This window comes from Saccopteryx leptura, chromosome 5 (assembly GCF_036850995.1).
Source record: "Saccopteryx leptura isolate mSacLep1 chromosome 5, mSacLep1_pri_phased_curated, whole genome shotgun sequence".
NCBI classification, from domain to species: Eukaryota; Metazoa; Chordata; class Mammalia; order Chiroptera; family Emballonuridae; genus Saccopteryx; species Saccopteryx leptura.
Window position 1 is genome coordinate 212792159 of NC_089507.1, and position 22939 is coordinate 212815097.

At 47.5% G+C, this 22939-nt stretch overlaps 1 protein-coding gene and 1 pseudogene across 3 annotated transcripts in view; both read left to right on the forward strand.

Moving 5' to 3' along the window:
• PIGU (phosphatidylinositol glycan anchor biosynthesis class U) overlaps positions 1-22939 on the forward strand; it is a 68517-nt gene that overhangs the window by 28810 nt on the left and 16768 nt on the right. For all 3 annotated transcript variants that reach the window (XM_066384047.1, XM_066384048.1, XM_066384049.1), the window contains exons 7-10: positions 3881-3978; positions 13878-14032; positions 16030-16173; positions 18735-18859. In XM_066384047.1, coding sequence (XP_066240144.1) covers positions 3881-3978; positions 13878-14032; positions 16030-16173; positions 18735-18859 — 522 coding nt within the window. The remainder of the gene's footprint in view (positions 1-3880; positions 3979-13877; positions 14033-16029; positions 16174-18734; positions 18860-22939) is intronic.
• LOC136407330 (U6 spliceosomal RNA) lies at positions 7583-7744 on the forward strand (annotated as a pseudogene).

The following is a 22939-nucleotide window of genomic DNA, read 5'->3' on the forward strand; positions in this document are numbered from 1 at the left end:
GTTATGGTACAGCAGGATTGAGGTCCAGACGTAGCGTAGTGAGGCAGCGTGAGAATGTGGGGTCTGCAGTGACACTGAGTTTGATCCCTGTTACCATTATTCACTAGTTTTGTGACCCTGGGCAAATAAGCTCTCTGTTCTTTTTTTTTTTTTTTTTTTTTAATTTTATTTATTTATTTATTTATTTATTTATTTCAGAGACAGAGCGAGAGTCAGAGAGAGGGATAGACAGGGACAGACAGACAGGAATGGAAAGAGATGAGAAGCATCAGTCATCAGTTTTTCGTTGCAACACCTTAGTTGTTCATTGATTGCTTTCTCATATGTGCCTTGACCGTGGGCCTTCAGCAGACCGAGTAACCCCTTGCTCGAGTCAGAGACCTTCGGTCCAAGCTGGTGAGCTTTTTGCTCACACCAGATGAGCCCACGCTCAAGCTGGCAACCTCGGGGTCTCGAACCTGGGTCCTTCCGCATCCCAGTCCGATGCTCTATCCACTGCGCCACCGCCTGGTCAGGCAGCTCTCTGTTCTTTAGTTTCCTTATTTTTGTAAAATGATGATAGTAATAGTATCCAGTTCATGAAGTTATTGGAAGGACTAAATAAATATAAAGTGCTTACAGTCTTGGCTGGAACAGATTATATACTGAATAAATTATCATCACTGATTACTCTCAGAGAGCCTGCCCTGGTAAAAAAAAAAAAAAATATATATATATATATATATATATTTATTTATTTATTTATTTATTTATTTATTTATTTATTTTTAGAGAGGGAAAGAAAGAGGAGAGAGGGAGGGAGAGAGAGTGAGAAGCATCATCTCATAGTTGCTTCACTTTAGTTGTGAATTGATTGCTTCTCATGGATCGGACCTTGAGATCAAGCCAGCGACCCCTTGCTCAAGCCAGCAACCTTTGGACTCAAGCTGGACACCTTTGGGATTGTGTCGATGATCCTGTGCTCAAGCCGGCGACCTTGGTGTTTGGAACCAGTGATCTCAGCATTCTGGGTAGTGCTCTCTCTCCTGGGCCACCACCAGTCAGACAGAGCCTGCCCTGTTCAAAAAACACGCTTGGCAAGGAGTGTTGGACATTGGACCAGGCCCCAGCATCCCCTCCCCCTCTCTAGCAATATTGCTTATTGCCCAGGCCCTGTTGCAACTTCCTCCTCTGAGTGTCCTGTGGGACTTTTACCCTTTTGACCACATTCCAGTCTGTCCCACTGCCTGTCCTGGTACAGGTCACTGTCTGTGACCCAGTTGCTGCACACTCCTCTCGAAGTTCATATTCTGAGCCAGCTCCCAGCGCTCCAGCTCGCCTACATTCCTGCTTTCTCCTGCAGCTGTGCCCCCCACCCAGGCCCGATCACTTCAAGCTGCGGTCCCTGGAAGCAAAGCATTGCCCCAGGTCGTGCTGAGGCTTGTTTGGGCTGCTACCGTGACACAAATAGGGAGTTGGAAAACATATTCAAAGCTAGATTAGGTAGATAGTGAAATTCTCTGATAGTATAGCCTATATCCATGTACATTTGACTAATTTAATAATCCTATGATAAGGCCAAAGACTAGGGTTTGTACAGAAAACTGAATGGCTAGGGTATCTGGGATGTACTAGCAGATAAAACATTATATTTTGTGCCCCTTGGCACAGTTCAAGCTTGAAGTTTTGAACCGGCAACCTCAGCATTCCAGGTCGACGCTTATCCACTGTGCCATCACAGGTCAGGATGTTTATGCATATTTTTAAAGAAATAATAGTATATATCTCTTTTATAACAACTTCTACTTAACAGGATTATAAACAATTTTCCATGTCATTGCAAATTTTTTATAACATTATGTTTAATGATTCATCATGTAGTGGCCCATTTTATGTAAGGAATGAGGGTATTATTAATAAAATTTATATAATTTAACTTGAAAAAGAAAATAAATACATGTACTGAAGATAGTACATAGGAAGGGTGTTACAAAAATAGTGATGGGGGCCCTGGTCGGTTGGCTCAGCGGTAGAGTGTCGGCCTGGCGTGCGGGTTCGATTCCCGGCCAGGGCACATAGGAGAAGTGCCCATTTGCTTCTCCACCCCCCCTCCTTCCTCTCTGTCTCGCTCTTCCCCTCCCGCAGCCAAGGCTCCATTGGAGCAAAAGATGGCCCGGGCGCTGGGGATGGCTCCTTGGCCTCTGCCCCAAGCGCTAGAGTGGCTCTGGTTGTGGCAGAGCGACGCCCTGGAGGGGCAGAGCATCGCCCCCTGGTGGGCAGAGCATCGCCCCTGGTGGGCGTGCCGGGTGGATCCCGGTCGGGCGCATGCGGGAGTCTGTCTGACTGTCTCTCCCCGTTTCCAGCTTCTTAGAAATTAAAAAAAAATAAAAAATAAAAAAATAGTGATGGGGCACGCTCTCCTTGGCGCACACCCACGTCCCTCCTTTGCTTGGGCGTTTACTTTTGCTCTCTCCTAAACTCTAAGGGTCCCCACAGGACTGCAACCAGGGGAGCATAGAGCAGTGACAGTTCGTCCCCGGGCTAGCCCCTTGAACTTGTCTCTAAAGCCCCCTTTACTCTGACTTTTCAGTGAGCTAACAGCAGCCCTGCCTTGGTCACTGGGAGTTTTATTTCTCAGTGAGTCCACACAGCCCAGCATGGCTCACTGCTTTCCTACAAAGGTTCTAGAAAGCCCAAGCTGCCTCAATGAGGCCCTCTTCTATTGCTTCTACCCTAAACCCATTTTTTGTTTTGCTGTGCACATCTTTAATAAACACATGTGCTCTCAAAATAAAATATGACAAATAATAAAGTAAAAATAGTGATGGGATGTTAGAACATCTAAAGGGATAGGTTTCACAGCTCTGAATAGCATAAGCCAGGGGTCTCTAAACTACTGCCCGCATGCAGCCCCCTGAGGCCATTTATCCGGCCCCTGCCGCACCTCTTTCATTGGTGGTCAGTGAGAGGAGCATAGTTCCCATTGAAATACTGGTCAGTTTGTCGATTTAAATTTACTTGTTCTTTATTTTAAATATTGTATTCCCATTTTGGTTTTTTTTTACTTTAAAATAAGATATGTGCAGTGTGCATAGGGATTTGTTCATAGTTTTGTTCTTTTTTTTTACAGAGGCAGAGATAGACAGGGACAGACAGACAGGAATGGAGAGAGATGAGAAGCATCCATCATTAGTTTTTTGTTGCGCGTTGCGACTTCTTAGTTGTTCATTGATTGCTTTCTCATATGTGCCTTGACCGCGGGCCTTCAGCAGACCGAGTAACCCCTTGCTGGAGCCAGCGACCTTGGGTCCAAGCTGGTGAGCTTTTTGCTCAAGCCAGATGAGCCTGTGCTCAAGCTGGCGACCTCGGGTCTCGAACCTGGGTCCTTCCGCATCCCAGTCCGACGCTCTATCCACTGCGCCACCACCTGGTCAGGCTGTTCATAGTTTTTTTTATAGTCCGGCCCTCCAACAGTCTGAGGGACAGTGAACTGGCCCCTTCTGTAAAAAGTTTGGGGACCCCTGGCATAAGCAATCATTATAGGTTTAATCAACTGGTAACTTAAATAGGGCATGGATGTTAACTGACTTGATGCCTTCATTCATCTTTGGGCTGAAGTTTTGTAAAATCTTTCTGGGTATGAAACTGTTACAAGAAATATTCCTGTGGTGTCTCAGGTTGCTTAAGATAAATTGTTTTGACTTCCTTGTTTTCCTTTCATTGGAATTCAAGCTAAGAGGCTCTCTATATGAGTTTGTCTAGCACCTTGTGTATGAGGAGATGTTTGGGAAGTGAATATTTAAAAAGTTACGGAAAGTTTCTCATTTTTGGGGGCCCTCTGGGTGTAATCCTGATTGATGAGGCTGGATTATTCTATATATATATTTACTTATTTTTACAGGTAGTGCCTTCCTCAGTGCTATTTTTCTTGCCTTAGCAACATACCAGTCACTGTACCCACTCACCTTGTTTCTCCCGGGACTCCTTTACCTCCTCCAGGTAAGCACTTGCTGGTCAGAAGCTAGCATTCAAGTGACATTTATATTTTTTATTTTTTTTTTTTTTTTTTACAGAGACAGAGAGAGAGTCAGAGAGAGGGATAGACAGGGACAGACAGACAGGAATGGAGAGAGATGAGAAGCATCCATCATTAGTTTTTTGTTGCGACACCTTAGTTGTTCATTGATTGCTTTCTCATATGTGCCTTGACCGTGGGCCTTCAGCAGACTGAGTAACCCCTTGCTTGAGCCAGCGACCTTTGCTCAAACCAGATGAGCCCACGCTCAAGTTGGTGACCTCGGGGTCTCGAACCTGGGTCCTCCACATCCCAGTCCGGCGCTCTATCCACTGCGCCACTGCCTGGTCAGGCTCAAGTGACATTTAATACATGGCCTGGTCCCTGCTTGGGATAAAAAAGGACACGGCTCAACCAAAGCAATGGGACTGGGTCCCCAGTTCACACTAAACTTGCTTCTACTTAAAAACACAAAGAAGCTTGACTAACTTTAAACCAAGTGGACCTAATGATTATTAAGCTCTGATAGTGCATATCATTACAAATGTATAAGTGCATTTCGTTTTATATACTGTGGTTGGGATCTACCAACTACCTTGCATTGTCCTTTTCTCTCCTAATATGCATAGACCCCTCTCTTTTTTTTTTTTTTGTATTTTTCTGAAGCTGGAAATGGGGAGGCAGTCAGACAGACTCCTGCATGCGCCTGAACGGGATCCACCCGGCACGCCCACCAGGGGACGATGCTCTGCCCATCCGGGGCGTCACTCTGTCGCGACCAGAGCCACTCTAGCGCCTGGGGCAGAGGCCAAGGAGCCATCCCCAGCGCCCGGGCCATCTTTTGCTCCAATGGAGCCTTGGCTGCGGGAGGGGAAGAGAGAGACAGAGAGGAAGGAGAGGGGGAGGGGTGGAGAAGCAGATGGGCGCTTCTCCTGTGTGCCCTGGCCGGGAATCAAACCCGGGACTTCCGCACGCCAGGCTGACGCTCTACCACTGAGCCAACCGGCCAGGGCCATAGACCCCTCTCTGAGCTCATTTCTTCAACTTTCCTGTATAACGACACTCCCTCAGTACAGTCCTTGTAGGAATTAATTGTAGTGAGTATAGGTTGTGCAATGTTTGGACTGTAGTGGGCGATCAATAAGTATTAATTGAAAAAGGCAGGTTGCTGACATTTACTGAGAACTTGAGGCATCTCATTTCAACCTCATGAGAACTTTATGGGGTAGGTAATGTTATTAGCTATGTATTAATCTAATATTAGCCACGTTAGGCACATGAATTACAACCGAAATGTTGACTGGTTTAATCGCTTGCCTAAGGTCACATGGCCAGCAAGTGACAGTGTTGAGATGAGAACTCAGTCAGCCTGACGCACAAGACAGCTCTCTAATCATCTCTCTTTTCTATTCAAATAAGAATACACACATCTCCTTAAGCATAAACACTGTTGCTAAAACTGAGCGTCTGTCCTCATTTATTGAAATAGGCCAATATGCTTGTCATTTCAAGTGACTTCAAAATATATCTTTGTGATGTACATGGTGATATGTGGTTTGGGGATTTTGCAGTGTGCCCTGGTTATCACCAATATAAACAGTGTAGAAATCTGTTTTCCTTCCAGTTATTTTCTTACGGTATGTTCCTCCAGTTGAATCGTTGGACCCAGAGATGGGAGAGGTTTTATAGTTTGTTAAGCAAGGCCAGGTTGTCACCAGAAGGCCTGAGCCGCGTTTGCAGCACCAGCCTCAGTGTCCAGAGGGAAGTGAACCGCTCCCTCCCGGGATGCCACTGGCTCTTTACGGCAGACTTACGCTCACTAGTTCAGTAGGGGTGGCACCATACTGGGACGTTGTTCTGCTTTGCTTTCTTTCTAGATTCTTTGTGATTCCCAGCATTTTTTTACATAACAGTGTGCTGTTTGTAATTTCTTTCTTATTTCATATTTACAGTTTATTCTTTAGGAAGTCTGAGCACCAAGGGGAATGTACGCAGCCAGAATTTTTGTGCAACTACTTATCAAATAAATATTGTTAACATATTTGTTCATACTCATAAACTAAATGTTTTACATGTGGTATATTAAGCCAGTTTCTAAATATTTATGTAAACATTGAAAGCTTTATATAAAATAGCTTTTGTTTAAAACTCAAGGAAATTTCCTCCTGACAACAGTGAATGTGACAATTGAGTTACGAAGCCAAGCGTCTTAGCCTGTCACGCTGTGCTCCTTGTGCCAACAGCTGCCGGAGGCTGCGAGCAGGGCCGTGCGGCAGGAAGTCGGCTCTGGCAGCCGCCTGGGCGGTGGATCCGAAGTTGGGAAAAGTTAGGTCATCGTATTGGTGGAGGCTGAAGGGTCAGTGGGGGCCCCAGCCCGTGTTGGGGGAAGTGGAGAGGTGAGGGACAGGGTGCGGAATTCCAGCAGGTGGAATTGGCTGTGCTCAGCAGCCGACAGTATGTGGGGAACAGGACTGGGAGGGGTTTGGGATGAACCTAAGGATCCCACTTATACAGAAATGAAAACCCCAGCCCAAACTCTATTTACATGTTTTTACGTAAGTGCATAAAGTGGCCTACAAGTGGCTCTGTGAGTCATAGCACAGCTTTTGGAAAAATCAGTCCCGTCACATCCAGGAAATAAACCCACCTGTTTAAATATTTGGGAGGGAACAGAAGAGGAAATTACCCTTTGGGACTGTGTTCCTCAGAGACCATTAAGTGGACCTTTCAGGCCTGAGTTTCCCAGAGACCCATGGGCCAGGGAGAGAAGCTGGAAGTCCTGGCAGGGGGCTACACACAAGCAGCTCAGGATACAGCAGCAGTTCGTGACACACGGGTTCCCTGTGAACCACAGTGTGAGGCCACAGGCTGCATGGCCACTTGTTGGGGAGTCTCCCCTAAGCATGTGTCGCTGGATCTGACAATCTTAGTACCCTTTTAAGCCCCAGATCAAACGGATTTGATAACCACAAGGAAGCGACACATCTGCTTTTCACATGTCTTTCTCATCGTTTTCTGGAGCCCTCCGTAGGCACATCCTTCTAGGAAACATTGTGTACTGTTGGAGTTGTGCACCCAAAACCTGTATGATTTTATTAACCAATGTCACCCTAATAAAGTCAATAGAAGTTTTATTTTTTTTATTTTTCTGAAGTGAGAAGCGAGGAGACAGAGAGACAGACTCCCGCACATGCCCGACCGGGATCCACCCGGCATGCCCACCAGGGGTGATGCTCTGCCCATCTAGGGTGTTGCTCCGTTGCAACCAGAGACATTCTGGTGCCTGAGTCAGAGACCATAAAGCCATCCTCCAACTGGGCCAACTTTGCTCCAATGGAGCCTTGGCTGCTGGAGGGGAAGAGAGAGAGAGGAAGGAGAGGGGGAGGGGTGGAGAGGCAGATGCGCACTGACCGGGACTCAAACCTGGGACTTCCACATGCTGGGTTGGCGCTCTACCGCTGAGCCAACTGGCCAGGGCTTAGAATTTTTTTAAATTAGTTGTCAGTGTTTTAAAAAATTCATGTTAAAAATTTGTTTCTGGCTTCTTTTGAAAAAATGTGAAGCTCTGTCGCCTTTAGAAAGTGTGTAGTGCTCTTCGGCAGCACATATACTAAAATTGGAACGATACAGAGAAGATTAGAAAGCGTGTATTTTCTTCAGTTTACTGCAGTCCCCCTGCTACATCTCTATTCATCTGTCACCTGCCTGGTCCCTGCAGGAATTTGAATGTGTGTGTGTGTTTATATTTACGTGTCTGTGTCTATGTCTACTAACAGTCTAGAAACAGTGACCGACCCAGTGTCAGTGAGCGTCTGTGGGGCCCAGATTGTGATTTTAAAATGCCATTTACCCATTAAAGAAAACCAAGGCTTCTGAGAGAAGTGGCTGATGAGTAACGTACAGGAAGACCCTGAAACATTGTGATACCAGGTGACAAGGTGGCTATGGAAGGCTGGTGACTGGGGCTGTCTCAAAGGGACTCAGGATCCAACTTGGAGAGACTCCCGCTAGCGAAAGGTGGGCAATTGGAGCATTGGGAAAAGAACTGCAATGTAGCAAAACCTATAAATGTATTTAAATCCAGGCATTCATGATGCTATTTTAAAGAAAACCGAACTGGTCAAATTAAAAGCATTAAGAAGAAACCAATTCATTATCTAGAAAACTGGATAAATAAAAGGAAGAAAAGTGAGCATTTATTCTGCTTTTTCTGTACCACTAGGTAACCGTTTAGTAGATGAGAGGGAGCGTCTCTTTGTGAATTTATCCCATTTTTACAAATGGAAACAAAATGATAGACTAGTATAACTTTGCAACCCCAGTTGCATTAAACATTAATATAGCTAGCTGCTAACATGGAAAGCAAACAAAAATCATGGCAGTGAAAGAACACATCACCATCAAAATTTTGCCAAAGGGATCAAATCCAAAACTGATCAAGCCTTTGGATCCAGCTGCCGATTTTTTTTTCTAACAGAGACAGAGAGAGAGTCAGAGAGAGGAATAGGTAGGGACAGACAGACAGGAACGGAGAGAGATGAGAAGCATCAATTATCAGTTTTTCGTTGCGACACCTTAGTTGTTCATTGATTGCTTTCTCATATGTGCCTTGACCGTGGGCCTTCAGCAGACCTAGTAACCCCTTGCTCAAGCCAGCGACCTTGGGTCCAAGCTGGTGAGCTTTGCTCAAACCAGATGAGCCCGTGCTCAAGCTGGCGATCTCGGGGTCTCGAACCTGGGTTCTCTGCGTCCCAGTCCGACACTCTATCCACTGCACTACCACCTGTTCAGGCCCAGCTGCCGATTTGTAAGAAATACTGAAGACAGGCCTGACCTGTGGTGGCGCATGGATAAAGCATCTACCTGGAACACTGAGGTCGCCGGTTTGAAACCTTGGGCTTGCCTGGTCAAGGCACATATGGGAGTTGATGCTTCCTGCCCCTCCCCCCCTTCCTCTATAATGAATTTTTTAAAAAAATACTGAGCCTGACCAGGCGGTGGTGCAGCTTGAGTGTGAGCTCATCTGGTTTGAGCAAGGCTTGCCAGCTTGAGCCCAAGGTTGCTGGCTCGAGGAAGGGGTCACTCGGTCTGCTGTAGCCCCCCCCACAGTCAAGGAGCATATGAGAAATCAATCAATGAACAACTAAGGAACTGCAATGAAGAATTGATGTTTCTTATCTCTCTCCCTTCCTGTCTGTTTGTCCCTATCTGCCCCCCCCCCCACTCTCTCAGTCTCTTCCACAGGAAAAAAAGAAAAAGAAAAAATACTGAAGACAAAGTATGTAATTGGAAAAAAAAAAAAGATTATATGACATTCAGTAGGTTAAATGCCCCAGGTTCTTCAACAGATGAGTTGTAAGGAAGAAAGAAAGAAAAAAAAAAATGGATGGGAGTGAAATGAGGTAGAGGACCTGCCTGTAAATTAAAAGACTTAGAAGTTGAATCAACTTTTTAAAATATGGCCAAAACTAAACTATGGTGTAAAAGGATGCACATTTAGATGGAAAACAATGAAGAAATGCAAGGAAGTGGTATTTTTTTACTATAAAATCCAGGATAGATACATGTGGTTACTTTGGAGGGCAGAGGGGTACAGAGACAGACTTGGGGAGTTGCTGACCATAGCTTGCTCCTGACCTGGGTGCTGCTTGTAAGAGTGTTTGCCTTCTAATCATTCACTCAGCTATGTATTTGTTTTATGTGGTTTTCTATATTTTATTTTATAATAAAAAGTTTAAAAAATTGATCAGTATATTTAAGCACCCTACTTTCAACCCTTCTACTTATATACTTTTTATTAAAAATTATTTTTTAAGTTATTGATTTTTAGAGAGAGAGGAAGGAGGGGAGAGAGGGGCTGGGGAAAACATAGGTTTGTTGTTGCACTTACTTATGCATTCATTGGTATTCTTGTTTGAACCCTGACTGGGGATCAGACCTTGGTGTGTTGGGACAACACTCTAACCAACTGAGCTACCTGGCAGGGCCGTACTTTTCTTTCTTTCTTTTTTTTTTTTTTTCTTCTAAGATTTTTAATTTATTTAGAGAAAGGAGAGAGAGAGAGAAAGGAATGGGGTGACAAGCGGGAAGGCTTAACTTATAGTAGTTGTTTCTTGTATGTGCCTTGACTGGGCAAACCCAGGGTTTCGAACCAGTGACCTCAGTATTCCAGGTCAACGTGTTTTTTTTTTGTTGTTGTTGTTGTTTTTTATTCATTTTAGAGAGGAGAGGGAGAGACAGAGAGAGAGAAAGAGAGAGGAGAGAGACAGAGAGAGAAGGTGGGGAGGAGCTGGAAGCATCAACTCCCATATGTGCCTTGACCAGGCAAGCCCAGGGTTTCGAACCGGCGAGCTCAGCATTTCCAGACGCTTTATCCACTGCGCCACCACAGGCCAGGCCATACTTTTCATTTTAAGTCAGCATTTGCTATTGTGCAAAAGAGGTGGGTAAATGAATCTTCATCTATTTACTGGGAAATTTGCAATCTGGACTTGTAGCTTAAGGTTGTCTCTTGGGTTTATAAATAATAAGCCATCAAAGGAGTCCTTGAGTTTCTTTTTTAAGGCTTCCGGGCATGCCTCAATTTATGTAACAGGAGTAGTCCTGGAAGATTAAGTGCATGTTCAGTTTTTAGAAGTAGTCTTGGTAAGTATTCCACATAACTTTATATTTTCAGGGCTTTGTTTCCCAAAGCAAGCCTGACTCCCAAGACCAAGTCTTAAAAACAAAATTTATACCTAAAATTTAGTGCCCATTTTATAATCACAGATTTGCCAGGGGAAAAAGAATCTTTTCTTATCCCAAAACCGACAATAATACTTTAGTTCCAGTAAGCTCTGAGAACATGGTAGCAAACAAAAGGAAGTGGGATTGCTAATGGGATTTGTGAAGAGTTGGTCATCTCCTTGGTGTTTGCTTAGGACTGTCCTAAGACAGCTGCCTTGGACAGGATCTCATTCCATTCTTCATGGCTGTCTTCTTCACTTTCCATCCTATTTCTTTTTAAATATCATTAGTAGAGAGGAAGGACAAAACAAAACAAAATTTTACTTTCAGTGTTTTGTTTTTCTCCCTGTGCTGTGGTGTCCTCCCTCCCTTTCTCCCTTCTGTGCTAGATGGCAGATTTTTCAGCAAAGAAGGATCAGGATAGATGGCTAAAGGCAAGTAGAACTCTCGAGAAGAACTCAGAACCTGTTGGCCAAAGGCAGCTAGCACTATCTCTCTTTCTCTCTCTCTCTCTTTCTCTCTTTCTCTCTCTCTCTTTTTTAGAGAGACAGACAGGGAAAGAGATGAGAAGCATCAACTCATAGTTGTTTGATTGCTTTCTCATATATGGCTTGGGGGGGCAGGGGGAGTGGGTTCCTGCTGAGCCAGTGACCCCTTGCTCAAAGTCAGCAACCTTGGGCTTAAACTAACGACCATGGGGTCATGCCTATGATCCCACGCTCAAGATGGTGAGCCCGTGCTCAAGCCAGAGACCTCTGGGTTTTGAACCTGGGTCCTCAGCATCCCAGGCCAACAGTCTATATTCATTTTGGATTTCCCTCACATCCTGGTTGATTTTTTGTTGTTGTTTTTGTTTTTGTTTTTTTACAGGGACAGAGAGAGAGAGAGTCAGAGAGAGGGATAGACAGGGACAGACAGACAGGAACGGAGAAAGAGATGAGAAGCATCAATCATCAGTTTTTCGTTGTGACACCTTAGTTCATTGATTGCTTTCTCATATATGCCTTGACCACTTTCAGCAGTCTGAGTAACCCCTTGCTTGAGCCAGCGACCTTGGGTCCAAGCTGGTGAGCTTTGCTCAAGCCAGATGAGCCCGCGCTCAATCTGGCGACCTCAGGGTCTCAAACCTGGGTCCTCTGCATCCCAGTTCGACACTCTATCCACTGCGCCACCGCCCGGTCAGGCTCCTGGTTGATTTTAATTGTTTATTTTGAGGGTATGTTAAGGGACATAAATATTACTATGATTCTAAGAGTCAGCTGTACAGAAAGATATATTCAGAGAATTATTATTCTGTCTTCATCCCTGCTATCTTATTCTTTGCTTTCTACTTTTCCTGTTGCCTCAAGTAATCATTCTCTTTAGTTTCCAGCATGTCTTTCCTTTATTGCTTTTTCACTAATAAACAGATTCATGTTTATTTTCTTATATTCCCTTATTCTAGATACTCTTTTATGCTTTGCTTGTTTTCACTTACCATCATTTCCTGGAAATTGTTGAAACAAAGATATTTCTTGTTTGTTTGTTTTTAGTTACATTGTACTCTATTGTGTGTTAACTTCTCTCCAGTATATGGGAATTGAGATTGTTTACAATATTTTGCAATTACAATGAATACTTCAATAAGTAACCTTATGTGTGTGTACTTTCATATTGTTGGAGGTATATCTTCAAGGTAGAGTTGTAGTTTTTTTTATTGATGAGAGAGAGAGAGAAACATCGACTTATTGTTCCACTTATTTATGCATTTGTTGGCTGCATAACACAGGCTTATTAGGAGATGTCACATTTAAATATTTTTGTCAGTCTGATCATAAGAAATAATATCTCAGTGCTGTCTTTTTTTTTTTTCGTTTTTTCTGAAGTTAGAAGCTGGGAGGCAGCCAGACTCCTGCATGTGCCAGACCGGGATCCACCCGGCATACCCACCAGGGGGCGATGCTCTGCCCATCTGGGCATTTCTCCGTTGCAACTGGAGCCATTCTAGCGCCTGGGGCAGAGGCTATGGAGCCATCCTCAGTGCCCAGGCCAGCTTTGCTCCAGTAGAGCCTTGGCTGTGGGAGGGGAAGAGAGAAAGAGAGAGAAGAAGGAGAGGGGGAAGAGTGGAGAAGCAGATGGGCACTTCTGTGAGCTCTGGCCGGGAATTGAACCTGAGACCTCCACACGCTGGGCCGACATTCTACTGCTGAACCAACCGGCCAGGGCCTTTTTTGTTTTTTTTTTTAACGATGTGGGAATTGCTCCCAAATACTATGAATGTGGATGCTCCAGTTCTTAGGTGTATAGTTCATTATAAGTGTTATGTTTTATAAGATCTTATGAGCAAGTTTACTAAGTGTGCTATCCATATGTGCTGCTTGGTTACTTATTTTTGTCTGATGAAGTCATTTATCCACTGATGATGGCTTTGTCTGTTTTTCTCTGTAGCTCTGTCCATGTCTGTTTTAATATATTTTGAGATGGTTATTAGATACATACAAATTTAGAACTGTTACATCTTTCTGATGACCTTAACCTTTCATCATTATGGAGCACCTTTATCTCTGTAATACGTTTTACATTCAAATTTATTTTATCTGGTAACAGTATAACTAAACTCTAGTTTTCTTTTAGTTAGTGCTTACCTAGTGTATCTTTTTATTTATTTTAATTTTTTTATTTTTGTATTTTTCCAAAGCTGGAAATGAGGAAGCAGTCAGACTCCTGCATGCGCCCGACCGGGATCCACCCGGCACACCCACCAGGGGGCAATGCTCTGTCCATCCGGGGCGTCGCTCTGTCGCGACCAGAGCCACTCTAGCGCCTGGGGCAGAGGTCAAGGAGCCATCCCCAGCGCCCGGGCCAGCTTTTGCTCCAGTGGAGCCTTGGCTGCGGGAGGGGAAGAGAGAGACAGAGAGGAAGGAGAGGGGGAGGGGTGGAGAAGTAGATGGGCGCTTCTCCTGTGTGCCCTGGCCGGGAATCGAACCCGGGACTTCCGCACGCCAGGCCAACGCTCTACCACTGAGCCAACCGGCCAGGGCCTAGTGTATCTTTTTAATACTTAGATTTGCAACTTTTTTTATTTCCTGCGTTTCATAGTGGGGGGTCCTGAAGTTTAGGCTGATACCTGCCCTCTCTTCTCGACATTGCTCAGTGTACCGTTTGGCCTCTCTCCTAGCGGCAGTACATACCTGTGAAAGTGAAGAACAGAGCCTTCTGGGTCTTCTCCTGGGAGTATGCCATGATGTACGCGGGAAGCCTAGTGGTCATCATTTGCCTCTCCTTCTTCCTTCTCAGCTCCTGGGATTTCATCCCTGCTGTCTATGGCTTCATGTAAGTAGTGACCTAATTAGGGAACACTGCAAGCTAATTTGGTTTTCACAGCTCCAGCAGACACAGGGTGTGAGTGACCACAGGGAGCATCTAGACACAGTGGTCTTCCACCTGTAGTGCGCATCAGAAGTACCTTCTAGGCTTGTGCATACCCATATTGCTAGGCCCCGCCTCCAGAGGTTTTTAAGTAAGTCTGAGGTAGGGACCAAGAATTTGAATTTTTTATATAAGTTTCAGGTGCTGCTGATCTGCTGGTCCAGGAAATACACTTTAGGAACCACACTGGTCGAGCATATATTTGATCTAGAGAGATTAAAGAGCCCTCTCTAGTAACATCCAAAGCAACTACCAGCCTCTGCCTAGGTGGTTTTAGTTTAGTTTCAAACAAGAATGGATATATTCTTTTACTTCAAGAGGATCTGATTAAAGTAAAGCACCTCCCATGTGTCAAATGTTTTAAAGAAAATCAAAGTGGGTTTGCAGTATGCATTCTGCAGACATTTATTTCCAAGAGCTCTGTGTATGGTATGCTGAAGGAGGTAGCCACTGCCCAGGCTCCGAGGACCCCACAGCCCAGTGAGCAGAGAGCCGTGAACCTGCCTGGGCACAGCAGGGTGGCGGAGTGGCAGACCCCCTTTGGGGTTCCGACTGCGCGCTCGTGTCCAATCCTGGCTGAGGACAGCAAGGACTCGGTAGCTTTCAGCTCTCCGTGCTCCGCTTCGGATGGAGTTTGCTGTGCCTCGGACAGGAGCGAAAAGCATGTCCTGGTTTTCTGCTGGGCCACACGCTGTGTTCTTTGCTGCATTTCACAGGCAAGGAAGTGTAGTTTCAGTAGAAGGCAAAGACTTGCCCTGGGTGGGAACCTTTGTTGGTGAAATCGGACCGTAGGCCATTGCCCAGTTGTCCTTCTTGCTCCATTTGCTCCCTTTTTGAAATTGTGAATTGAAATAAAAAATTGTGACATCAGTTTCAACTCCATGGTTTTTTAAATAAAAAATAGAATGTAAATTTTTTGAAGAGCCAGAATTGCAGCCAATTCTTATCTTGATATAATTTGACAGAAAGTTTTCCAGATAAATAACCCTCTATCAAATGAGGTCCGGGATCCTCGCCAGAGCCAGCGGACGGTCCCCCCAGGCCCTGGAAGGCCCTGAAAGTCTCAGGGCAGGGCGGGTGCTTGCTCTGTGGCTCCCGCGGGGATGCTGACAGGGGTGGGGAGGAGCGGATTATTTGCACCTGTTTCTCTAGGCTGGTCTTCAGAATGCCCCAAATAGACACTGTTTGTGTAAAACCCATTCCTCTTTTGTTCCAGTGCTGAGCATCTCCACATTGTAAACGTACATGTCTTGGCAGTAAGATAGGGTCTGGTCTTTTGATTTTCAGCATGAACCCCTGCCTTGTTTCAGATCTTTGATGCATGCCAGAGTTTTGGTGGGGTTTTTTGTGGGTTTTTTTTTTTATAGAGACAGAGAGAGAGTCAGAGAGAGGGATAGATAGGGACAGACAGACAGGAACGGAGAGAGATGAGAAGCATCAATCATTAGTTTTTCGTTGTGACACCTTAGTTGTTCATTGATTGCTTTCTCATATGTGCCTTGACCGCGGGCCTTCAGCAGACTGAGTAACCCCTTGCTCGAGCCAGCGACCTTGGGTCCAAGGCTGGTGAGCTTTGCTCAAATCAGATGAGCCTGCGCTCAAGCTGGAGACCTTGGGGTCTCGAACCTGGGTCCTCCGCGTCCCAATCCAACATTCCATCCACTGCGCCACCGCCCGTCAGGCTAGAGTTTGGTTCAGCAGCTCTGCCCCTTGTTTTTGTTAATTACCTACAGTATGTCCAGGGTGCCTGGAGGCCCCTCAGCTCTTGCTCTCTGGGGGGGGGAGAGTCATCCTTGGCTGCCTGGCAGTGCTCAGAGTCTTCAGGAGAGAACCAGGTCAAAGCAGACCCGTTTAGAGGTTTGCCCTCTTTTTTTTCTCTACCTTTGTTTTCTTCCCTGCAGACTTTCTGTTCCGGATCTCACTCCAAACATCGGGCTCTTTTGGTACTTCTTTGCGGAGATGTTTGAGCACTTCAGCCTCTTCTTTGTGTGTGTGTTTCAGATCAACGTCTTCTTCTACACCATCCCCTTAGCCATAAAGCTGAAGTAAGTGGTGGGGCCTGCTGCTTCGCTGTTCACAGGGCCGTCTGCAGCCTCGGGTGCCGGTGGCCGTAGCCAGGAATAGAGTGACACATGAGTGTGGGCTACAGGGAGCCCCCTGACATTGCTCCTGGCCTCACTCTGGGGTGCTCGAGCCCATGCTGCTGCTGAGTCCACTCACTGTTTCGGAGAAGAGCAGAGGTTGTGGTTCGAGGGTGTCTCTGAGAAAAGTGAATCTTGTTGGGTGTCCAGTATCAGGAGCCCAGTGACAGTTTGCCCAAGGGGACTCAGGATGTGTTGGGAGGCTTACCACCCACAGCTCTGTTTAATCTTCTGATCAATTTCCCTCAAAAGGGTGGTCTGTGGAGCTCTCTTCTGCTCTGTGAGAGAGCTAACATTTGTTGAGCCCAGCTCCATCCCAGGTACCTTTCTAGGCTTTCTAAAATATATTCATACCTGAGCCTTCCAGCAACTCTTGGACATAAACATTATTTATTATCATCGCTCCCATTTTGTAGTTGAGGAAACCGATGTTCAGAGAAGTGGAGTGATTTTCCCAGTCACACAGCTAGTAAGCAGTGGAGCTGGGATCAGACTCATATTTGTCTGGCTCCAGAATTTCCACTCAGCCCCGAACCTCTGCTGCCTGGTCTCCAGAGAGCAGTCATCTGCAGTAGCCCCCAGAAATGGCTCTGTTACCCTAGCTTCAGAGGGGGAAACAGGCACGGGTATGCCTGGCTGATCCAGGGGAGCTGGGAGAGAGTTCAAGAGCTCGAGTTCTCTGCTCCCGTCTCTGCCGTTCCTCGTGGTCAGGGAAGCCATGCACACGGTTCCCGTCCTGTAAGAGCTCAGAGCTCATGCTTCCTTCCCATGCCAGCTTTGCCTGGCATCTGACAGAAGACCACCCTTCCTTGGCCAGCAGGCTTGGGACCTCTGGCTGCCTGGCCCTCCAGCTGTCTGTGGTCCACACTCCCTTCCCGTGTCCTGGCCGGGCCTGGCTGCTGGGCCCTCTGCACTCTGAGTAGCCGGCCCTCCAGCAGCATTCACTGCCTGCGTGGGAAAGGCCACAGATGCTCCTGGGTGGACAGCACCACCATCACATGACACCCCCGCCAGCACTGTCACCAGGCCTCCCGAGTTGTGGGGGCAGAGGATAGGAAAGCTCCTGACCTCCCCCGTGTCCTGTGCCCGGATGTGAGGCTCCCTGCAGCGCTCTGTTCCAGTGCCAGCTCTGTGGGAACAGGGCCTACAGGCCACCTGTCCCCAGACATTGTCGCAGGAGGTTCTGGTCTCCATGGTTTTTGGCATTACACTTTCACTGGCCATTTCATAGAAATGTTGCCGCTGTTACCAGCTACCCGAAAAGCCCCGAGCTGGCGATCTGAGCTGTCTTCAGGAAGAGGCTCCCTGAGTTAGCTGAGACCTTCTCAGAAGCTGCAGGACTGCGCGACTTGGCCAGGCTGCGTTTCTGAGGCGTTTGCTCCGTAGCAGTGGCGTGTTTGGGAGTGTACATGTCTGTCAGATTATGACCACAGATGGACACCCATTGAGTCACCCTGACCTTTGACCTGCCAGACAGTCATGCATTAGCCTCTGAGGAAAACCTCCATGAGCCGGGCCCCCAGGAACTGTGCAGATACAGGCATGTGCACGTGGTTGAGGTGCAGGTGGCGAGGGCTGGATCTGGGCTCGTGCTGTTGGCCTTCTTTTTCCGTGTGGTCAGCTCTCAGAGGATCCCTGAGCCCTGTCTCCACATACCCCGTCAGAGCTGTCACCATGCTGGGTTCCCAGAAGGACAGCACTGGCGGTGCTAGGGCTTCTGGAGACAAGTAGCTCCACTGCTTACGAACTTCCTTGCCTTCTCTGACCCTGATTCCTCATCTGCAGAGTGTGGGTGACAGCATCGCCTGCCTCGAGGGACAGTGGAGGCGAGGTGAGGGTCACATGCAGTGTTGCAGGAAAAGGGCTCAGCACAGACGTAGCTGTCAGGGAACGGCCAGCATCCCATCACGAGGTTAGGGTGGCAGGAACTGCACGGCAGCCCGTGAGAGCTGCACGGCTCTCGGTGGCCTTTCTAGAAAAGGGCTCATAGTGACCAAGGCTCCATAGATCCCATGGACCCGATCGTCAGGGAGAAAAGCACCAGCAAGGAAGCACTTCCGGCCCTGGTCCAGTTGTCAGAGGGATCTCCGGCTAGGAAGGCTGCCCAATTACACTCCTGACGAGCAGTCATGTAGGCCCAGTAATAAAGAACCGCTGACTTCATCTGTTTTTTCCTTGGTGGCCTCTAGGGGGAGCCCTGGGGCTGGTGTGGGGAGGTTGGTGGGAAATGTCTCTGTAGGCCACTTCTCTGGTGTTTTCTGGGTCCTCCTCACCACCGCCGGGCATGTCTGGGTCCCCACAGTTTTCCACTCTGCTCCTTGGCCTGGCCCCAGTGTCTTGTGGGTAGCAGAGCCAGCCCTTGCCTAAGAGTCCCTAGGGAGTGTTTTTGGGTTTGAGAGATAAAGTCAGGAGTCTCAGGTTTCTGACTGATCTCTGTCTGTCTGCCCCGCCCCGCCCCGCCCCAGGGAGCACCCTGTCTTCTTCATGTTCATCCAGATTGCCATCATCTCCATCTTCAAGTCCTACCCGACAGTGGGGGACGTGGCCCTCTACATGGCCTTCTTCCCCGTGTGGAACCATCTCTACAGATGTGAGTATCTGCACCTCTGAGGCCTTGGTGGCGGGTGGGTGTCAGCTGGCCCCTGGGTGAACAGCCAGGGAAAGGGCATTGACAGGCACATGATGAGCATCTCCCTGGGAGACAGGCAGGGACCGGGCCCCTGGGAGAAACAGCCAGGGAAAGGGCATTGACAGGCACATGATGAGCATCTCCCTGGGAGACAGGCAGGGACCGGGCCCCTGGGTGAACAGCCAGGGAAAGGGCATTGACAGGCACATGATGAGCATCTCCCTGGGAGACAGGCAGGGACCGAGGCCGAGTAGCTGCCTCCTGCGTGATAAGTACTAGCGATGACAATGAAAGTAACTGCTGTTTATTGAGCACTTCCTACAGGCCTGGCCCCTGTGGTTCTAAGAGCGTTCATGTGTGGGCTTATTTTATCTTAACACCGGCCTTTAAGGAAAGTATCCCCACTTTGCAGATAAGACAACTGAGGTACAGAGGTAGAGCTGCTTGTTCAAGGTCACCATCTGCTCTGTGGAAGGGCTGGCATCAGAACCCAGATCTCTGAGCCTCTAACCAGTGCTGTCCATTCGGACTTTCTGTGATGATGGAAATGTTCTATATCTGCACAGTTCAATCAGAGCACCCGCTAGTGTGACTAAGAAACTGAGTTTTTAATACTGATGAAGTTGAATTTAAGAAGCCACACATGGGAAAGGCTATCATGTTGGACAGTGCAATGCTAGACCTAGGACTTGGAACCATTTCCCAGAGCTGTACCCAGCAGTCCGTAGAGGATGGATGAGCAGTACTAGATTTCCTGCTTACCCAGAAGACCCCCTCCTAGAAGATGACTTAGTGGTGATGTGGGTGTGCTTCCTAGGTCCCCGGTGTTTCCCTTGGTTGGGCTGTTAGCCCTCTGGGTGGGTTCTTTTCAGTGTTTGTGGGCTCCTGTAGGGTAGGCTTATGACTCACTTGGTTCTGTGTCCTCCACACCTGGGATCGATCCTGACACACACCACAACTCGGCAGATGTTTGTGGATGGGTTTTTTAAACCTCTCTAATAAAGAGAGAGTGTCGCAGCCCAAGACCACTTGATTCTCTAAGCCAGAACGGGAAGGGAGCTCGCTATTGAACCTTCCTTGACTACAGTGGGTGTACAGCAAGGTGTCCAGAATGAACTCAGGCTTCAGAGGAAGTGAGTCTTTATTATTGTTTTGGGGCTGTCTGGGTGTCAACCAGGAAGTGAAACTGACCAGCTGCCAGAAAGAAACCTACCTGTTAGAGAGCGCCTCTGAGCCAGGTAAACAGTGGACTGGGCGGTGGCTAGCCCTGCCTGGCGGCGGAGGAAGTGGCAGCGTTTGCCTGTGACATCCTCATTGCACAGATAAGAATCACCCAGTCCAGTCAGTGGCTTAGGGTCAGCTTGGGTCCCCTTGGCAGCGTGGCTGATGACAAGTTACAAGGGCACTGAATCTGCGAACATACCTCAGTTTGTGATAGGGTGGGCCCTGGGTATGTCACTTTTCTTTCCCTGGGTAAGGAGAGTAGTTTTTTCTTAGCTATTTATCCCACTCAGATCATCTCGTCTCAGGAAATGTCTTTCATCTCATTGCTGAGCTGTCTGGAGCCAGGCTGACCTGAGTCTGAATCCTGGCTTTCCCATTACAAGCTGCGAGGTTTTAGGCAAATCATCTAGCCTTTCTGAGCCTCCCTTTTTCCCATCTGTCAAATGGGGAGAATATCTCTCATGAGTGTTTTAAACTTGAGACAGTATAAATATAAATAGCATTGTAGTTATTATTCCACGTAATAAACACACAGGTGGGGTCTCCTGCATAATGCCATGATCCAAGTTTCAGGCTTGGTAGCTAGAGTCCTTTGGAATCATTAGAATAAACATATTTTTCAAAACTTGAAATAAGCTGTTTTATGCTTTCTGGGGTGATGAGGCAAAAAAAAAAAAATGAGGCTGGAGTTTCCGGAAACCTGGATGATCTCACAAACACTGCTGCTGGCTGGCTGTCAGCTTCAGCCCATCCGACGGCCTGCAGGGAGCTGGGCTGCCGGCCCTCTGCTGAGCTCCTGCCGCAGCGACGACTCACGCTTGGGGTGCCGGTTTGGAGCATGACCGCTGTGAGTCATGCATCCAGCGAGGAGTGTCTTCAGCCTGGTCCCGAGAACCTGTGACTGGAGGCTTTGAGATGTCTTTAAGCCTAGGTTGAATGTATACATTCATACTTTTAATGTGGTTAAGAATTCGGTTGAAACATTAGTCACAGGTGCTAACATCTGCTCACACATTCACCTTTCTGTTTTTCTGCCCTGCTCCGTGGGGAGAAGAGGCACATGGCCCTTCCCTGAGTGTAGGCCCCAGACAGGGGACTCTGTCGTGCCTGGGGCCAGGACGAGTCAATTGCAGTGTTACTGGCAGAGCGGTGCCCACCTGCCATGGTTGAGCTGAAAGAGCCAGTTACCAAAGGGCGGATGGATTTTGTGTGCATTTTATTTATTTATTTATTTTAGTGGGGTTTTTTGTTTGTTTTTTGTATTTTTCCAAAGTGAGAAGTGGTGTGGGGGGGCAGACAGACTCCCGCATGCACCCGACCGGGATCCAGCTGGCAATGCTCTGCCCATCTGGGGCGTTGCTCCATAGCAACTGGAGCCATTCTAGAGCCTGAGGCGGAGGCCATGGAGCCATCCTCAGTGCCCGGGCCAGCTTTGGAGCCTTGTCTGTGGGAGGGGAAGAGAAAGACAGAGAGGAAGGAGAGAGGGAGGGGTGGAGAAGCAGATGGGTGCTTCTCCTGTGTGCCCTGACTGGGAATTGAACCCTGGACTTCCACACGCTGGGCCAATGCTCTACCACTGAGCCAACTGGCCAGGGCCTGTTTTGTTTCTTTTAATTTATTGAGTTTTGGAGAGGGGGGAGAGAGAGAGGGAGACTGAGAAAGAGGGGGAGAAGCAGGAAGCATCTACTCATAGTAGTTGCTTCCTGTATCTGCCTTGGCTGGGCAAGCCCCGGGATTCGAACCTGCAACCTTATTGTTCTAGGTCGATGCTTTATCCACTGCACTACCACAGGTCAGGCTATTTATTTATTTTTAATGTTTATTTTATTGACTTTAGAGAGAGGAAGGGAGAGAGCAGGAGAGAGACAGGAAGATCTGTTCCTGTTTGTGCCCTGACCAGGGATTGAACCAGCAACCTCTGTGCTTTAGGATGATGCTCTAACCAACGGAGCTATCCAGCCAGGGTGTTTTATTTCGTTTGTATTAGCTATTGTATAAAGATAAAAAGAATACTGATAAAGATACATAAATTATAAAGAATAAGAATACCATAAATTCCCATGTACCTGGCACCCAGTTTAAGAAAGGGAATGACACCATGACCTTTGAAGTCCCTGCTCGTCTCTGTGCCCCTTCTAATGGGACTGGATGCTTCAGGTGGAATTGTTTCTGAGTGCCTGAGGCTTAGAGGGGAGAGTGCCTTTCCTGAAGCGTCAGCCTGTCGATAGTGGAGCCGGACACTGGATGAGCCGCCTAGTGAACGTAATGGGAGTCCGATTCCATCTGGCCTCGCTAGTCTGAGGGTGAGCCCTTTCGTCTCATTAGGCCCTGGTCATCTCTGACATCTCTGACACCTCCTCGTGTCTGGAACAAGCTGTCCTGTGCCCCGGGTCCCTAGCTCCATCTGCTCTGGCACATAGCTTGCATCCTCTGGCCTGTCAGCCGGCAAGAGCGGTAGCAGCTCTCCCGTCCTGCAAAGGTCAGCACAGGCCAGTGGCCAGCTGGCTGCTGGTGACATTTCCTCCAGGCACATGGGAATGTGTCTTTGCAGCTCTTCATGATTGCGCCCAGGAGCTGCATGTGAGCCTCTCTCAGCCTCTGTGCACTTGGTCATCTCCTTGTCACCTGATCTGAAATCCAGAGGCATGGGATAAAGACCTACTTGGGCTGTCAGGCCACGGGAGTTTTATTTTAGAAAGAGTGTATGTTCTTTTCAGCAAAATAATTTCCAGAGGATCAGAAAGAACCACTGAGAAATGTAAATAGTGATGTCGGAGTGGAGGAGTGATAAATAGATCCGTTATTTCTTGAGGTTGT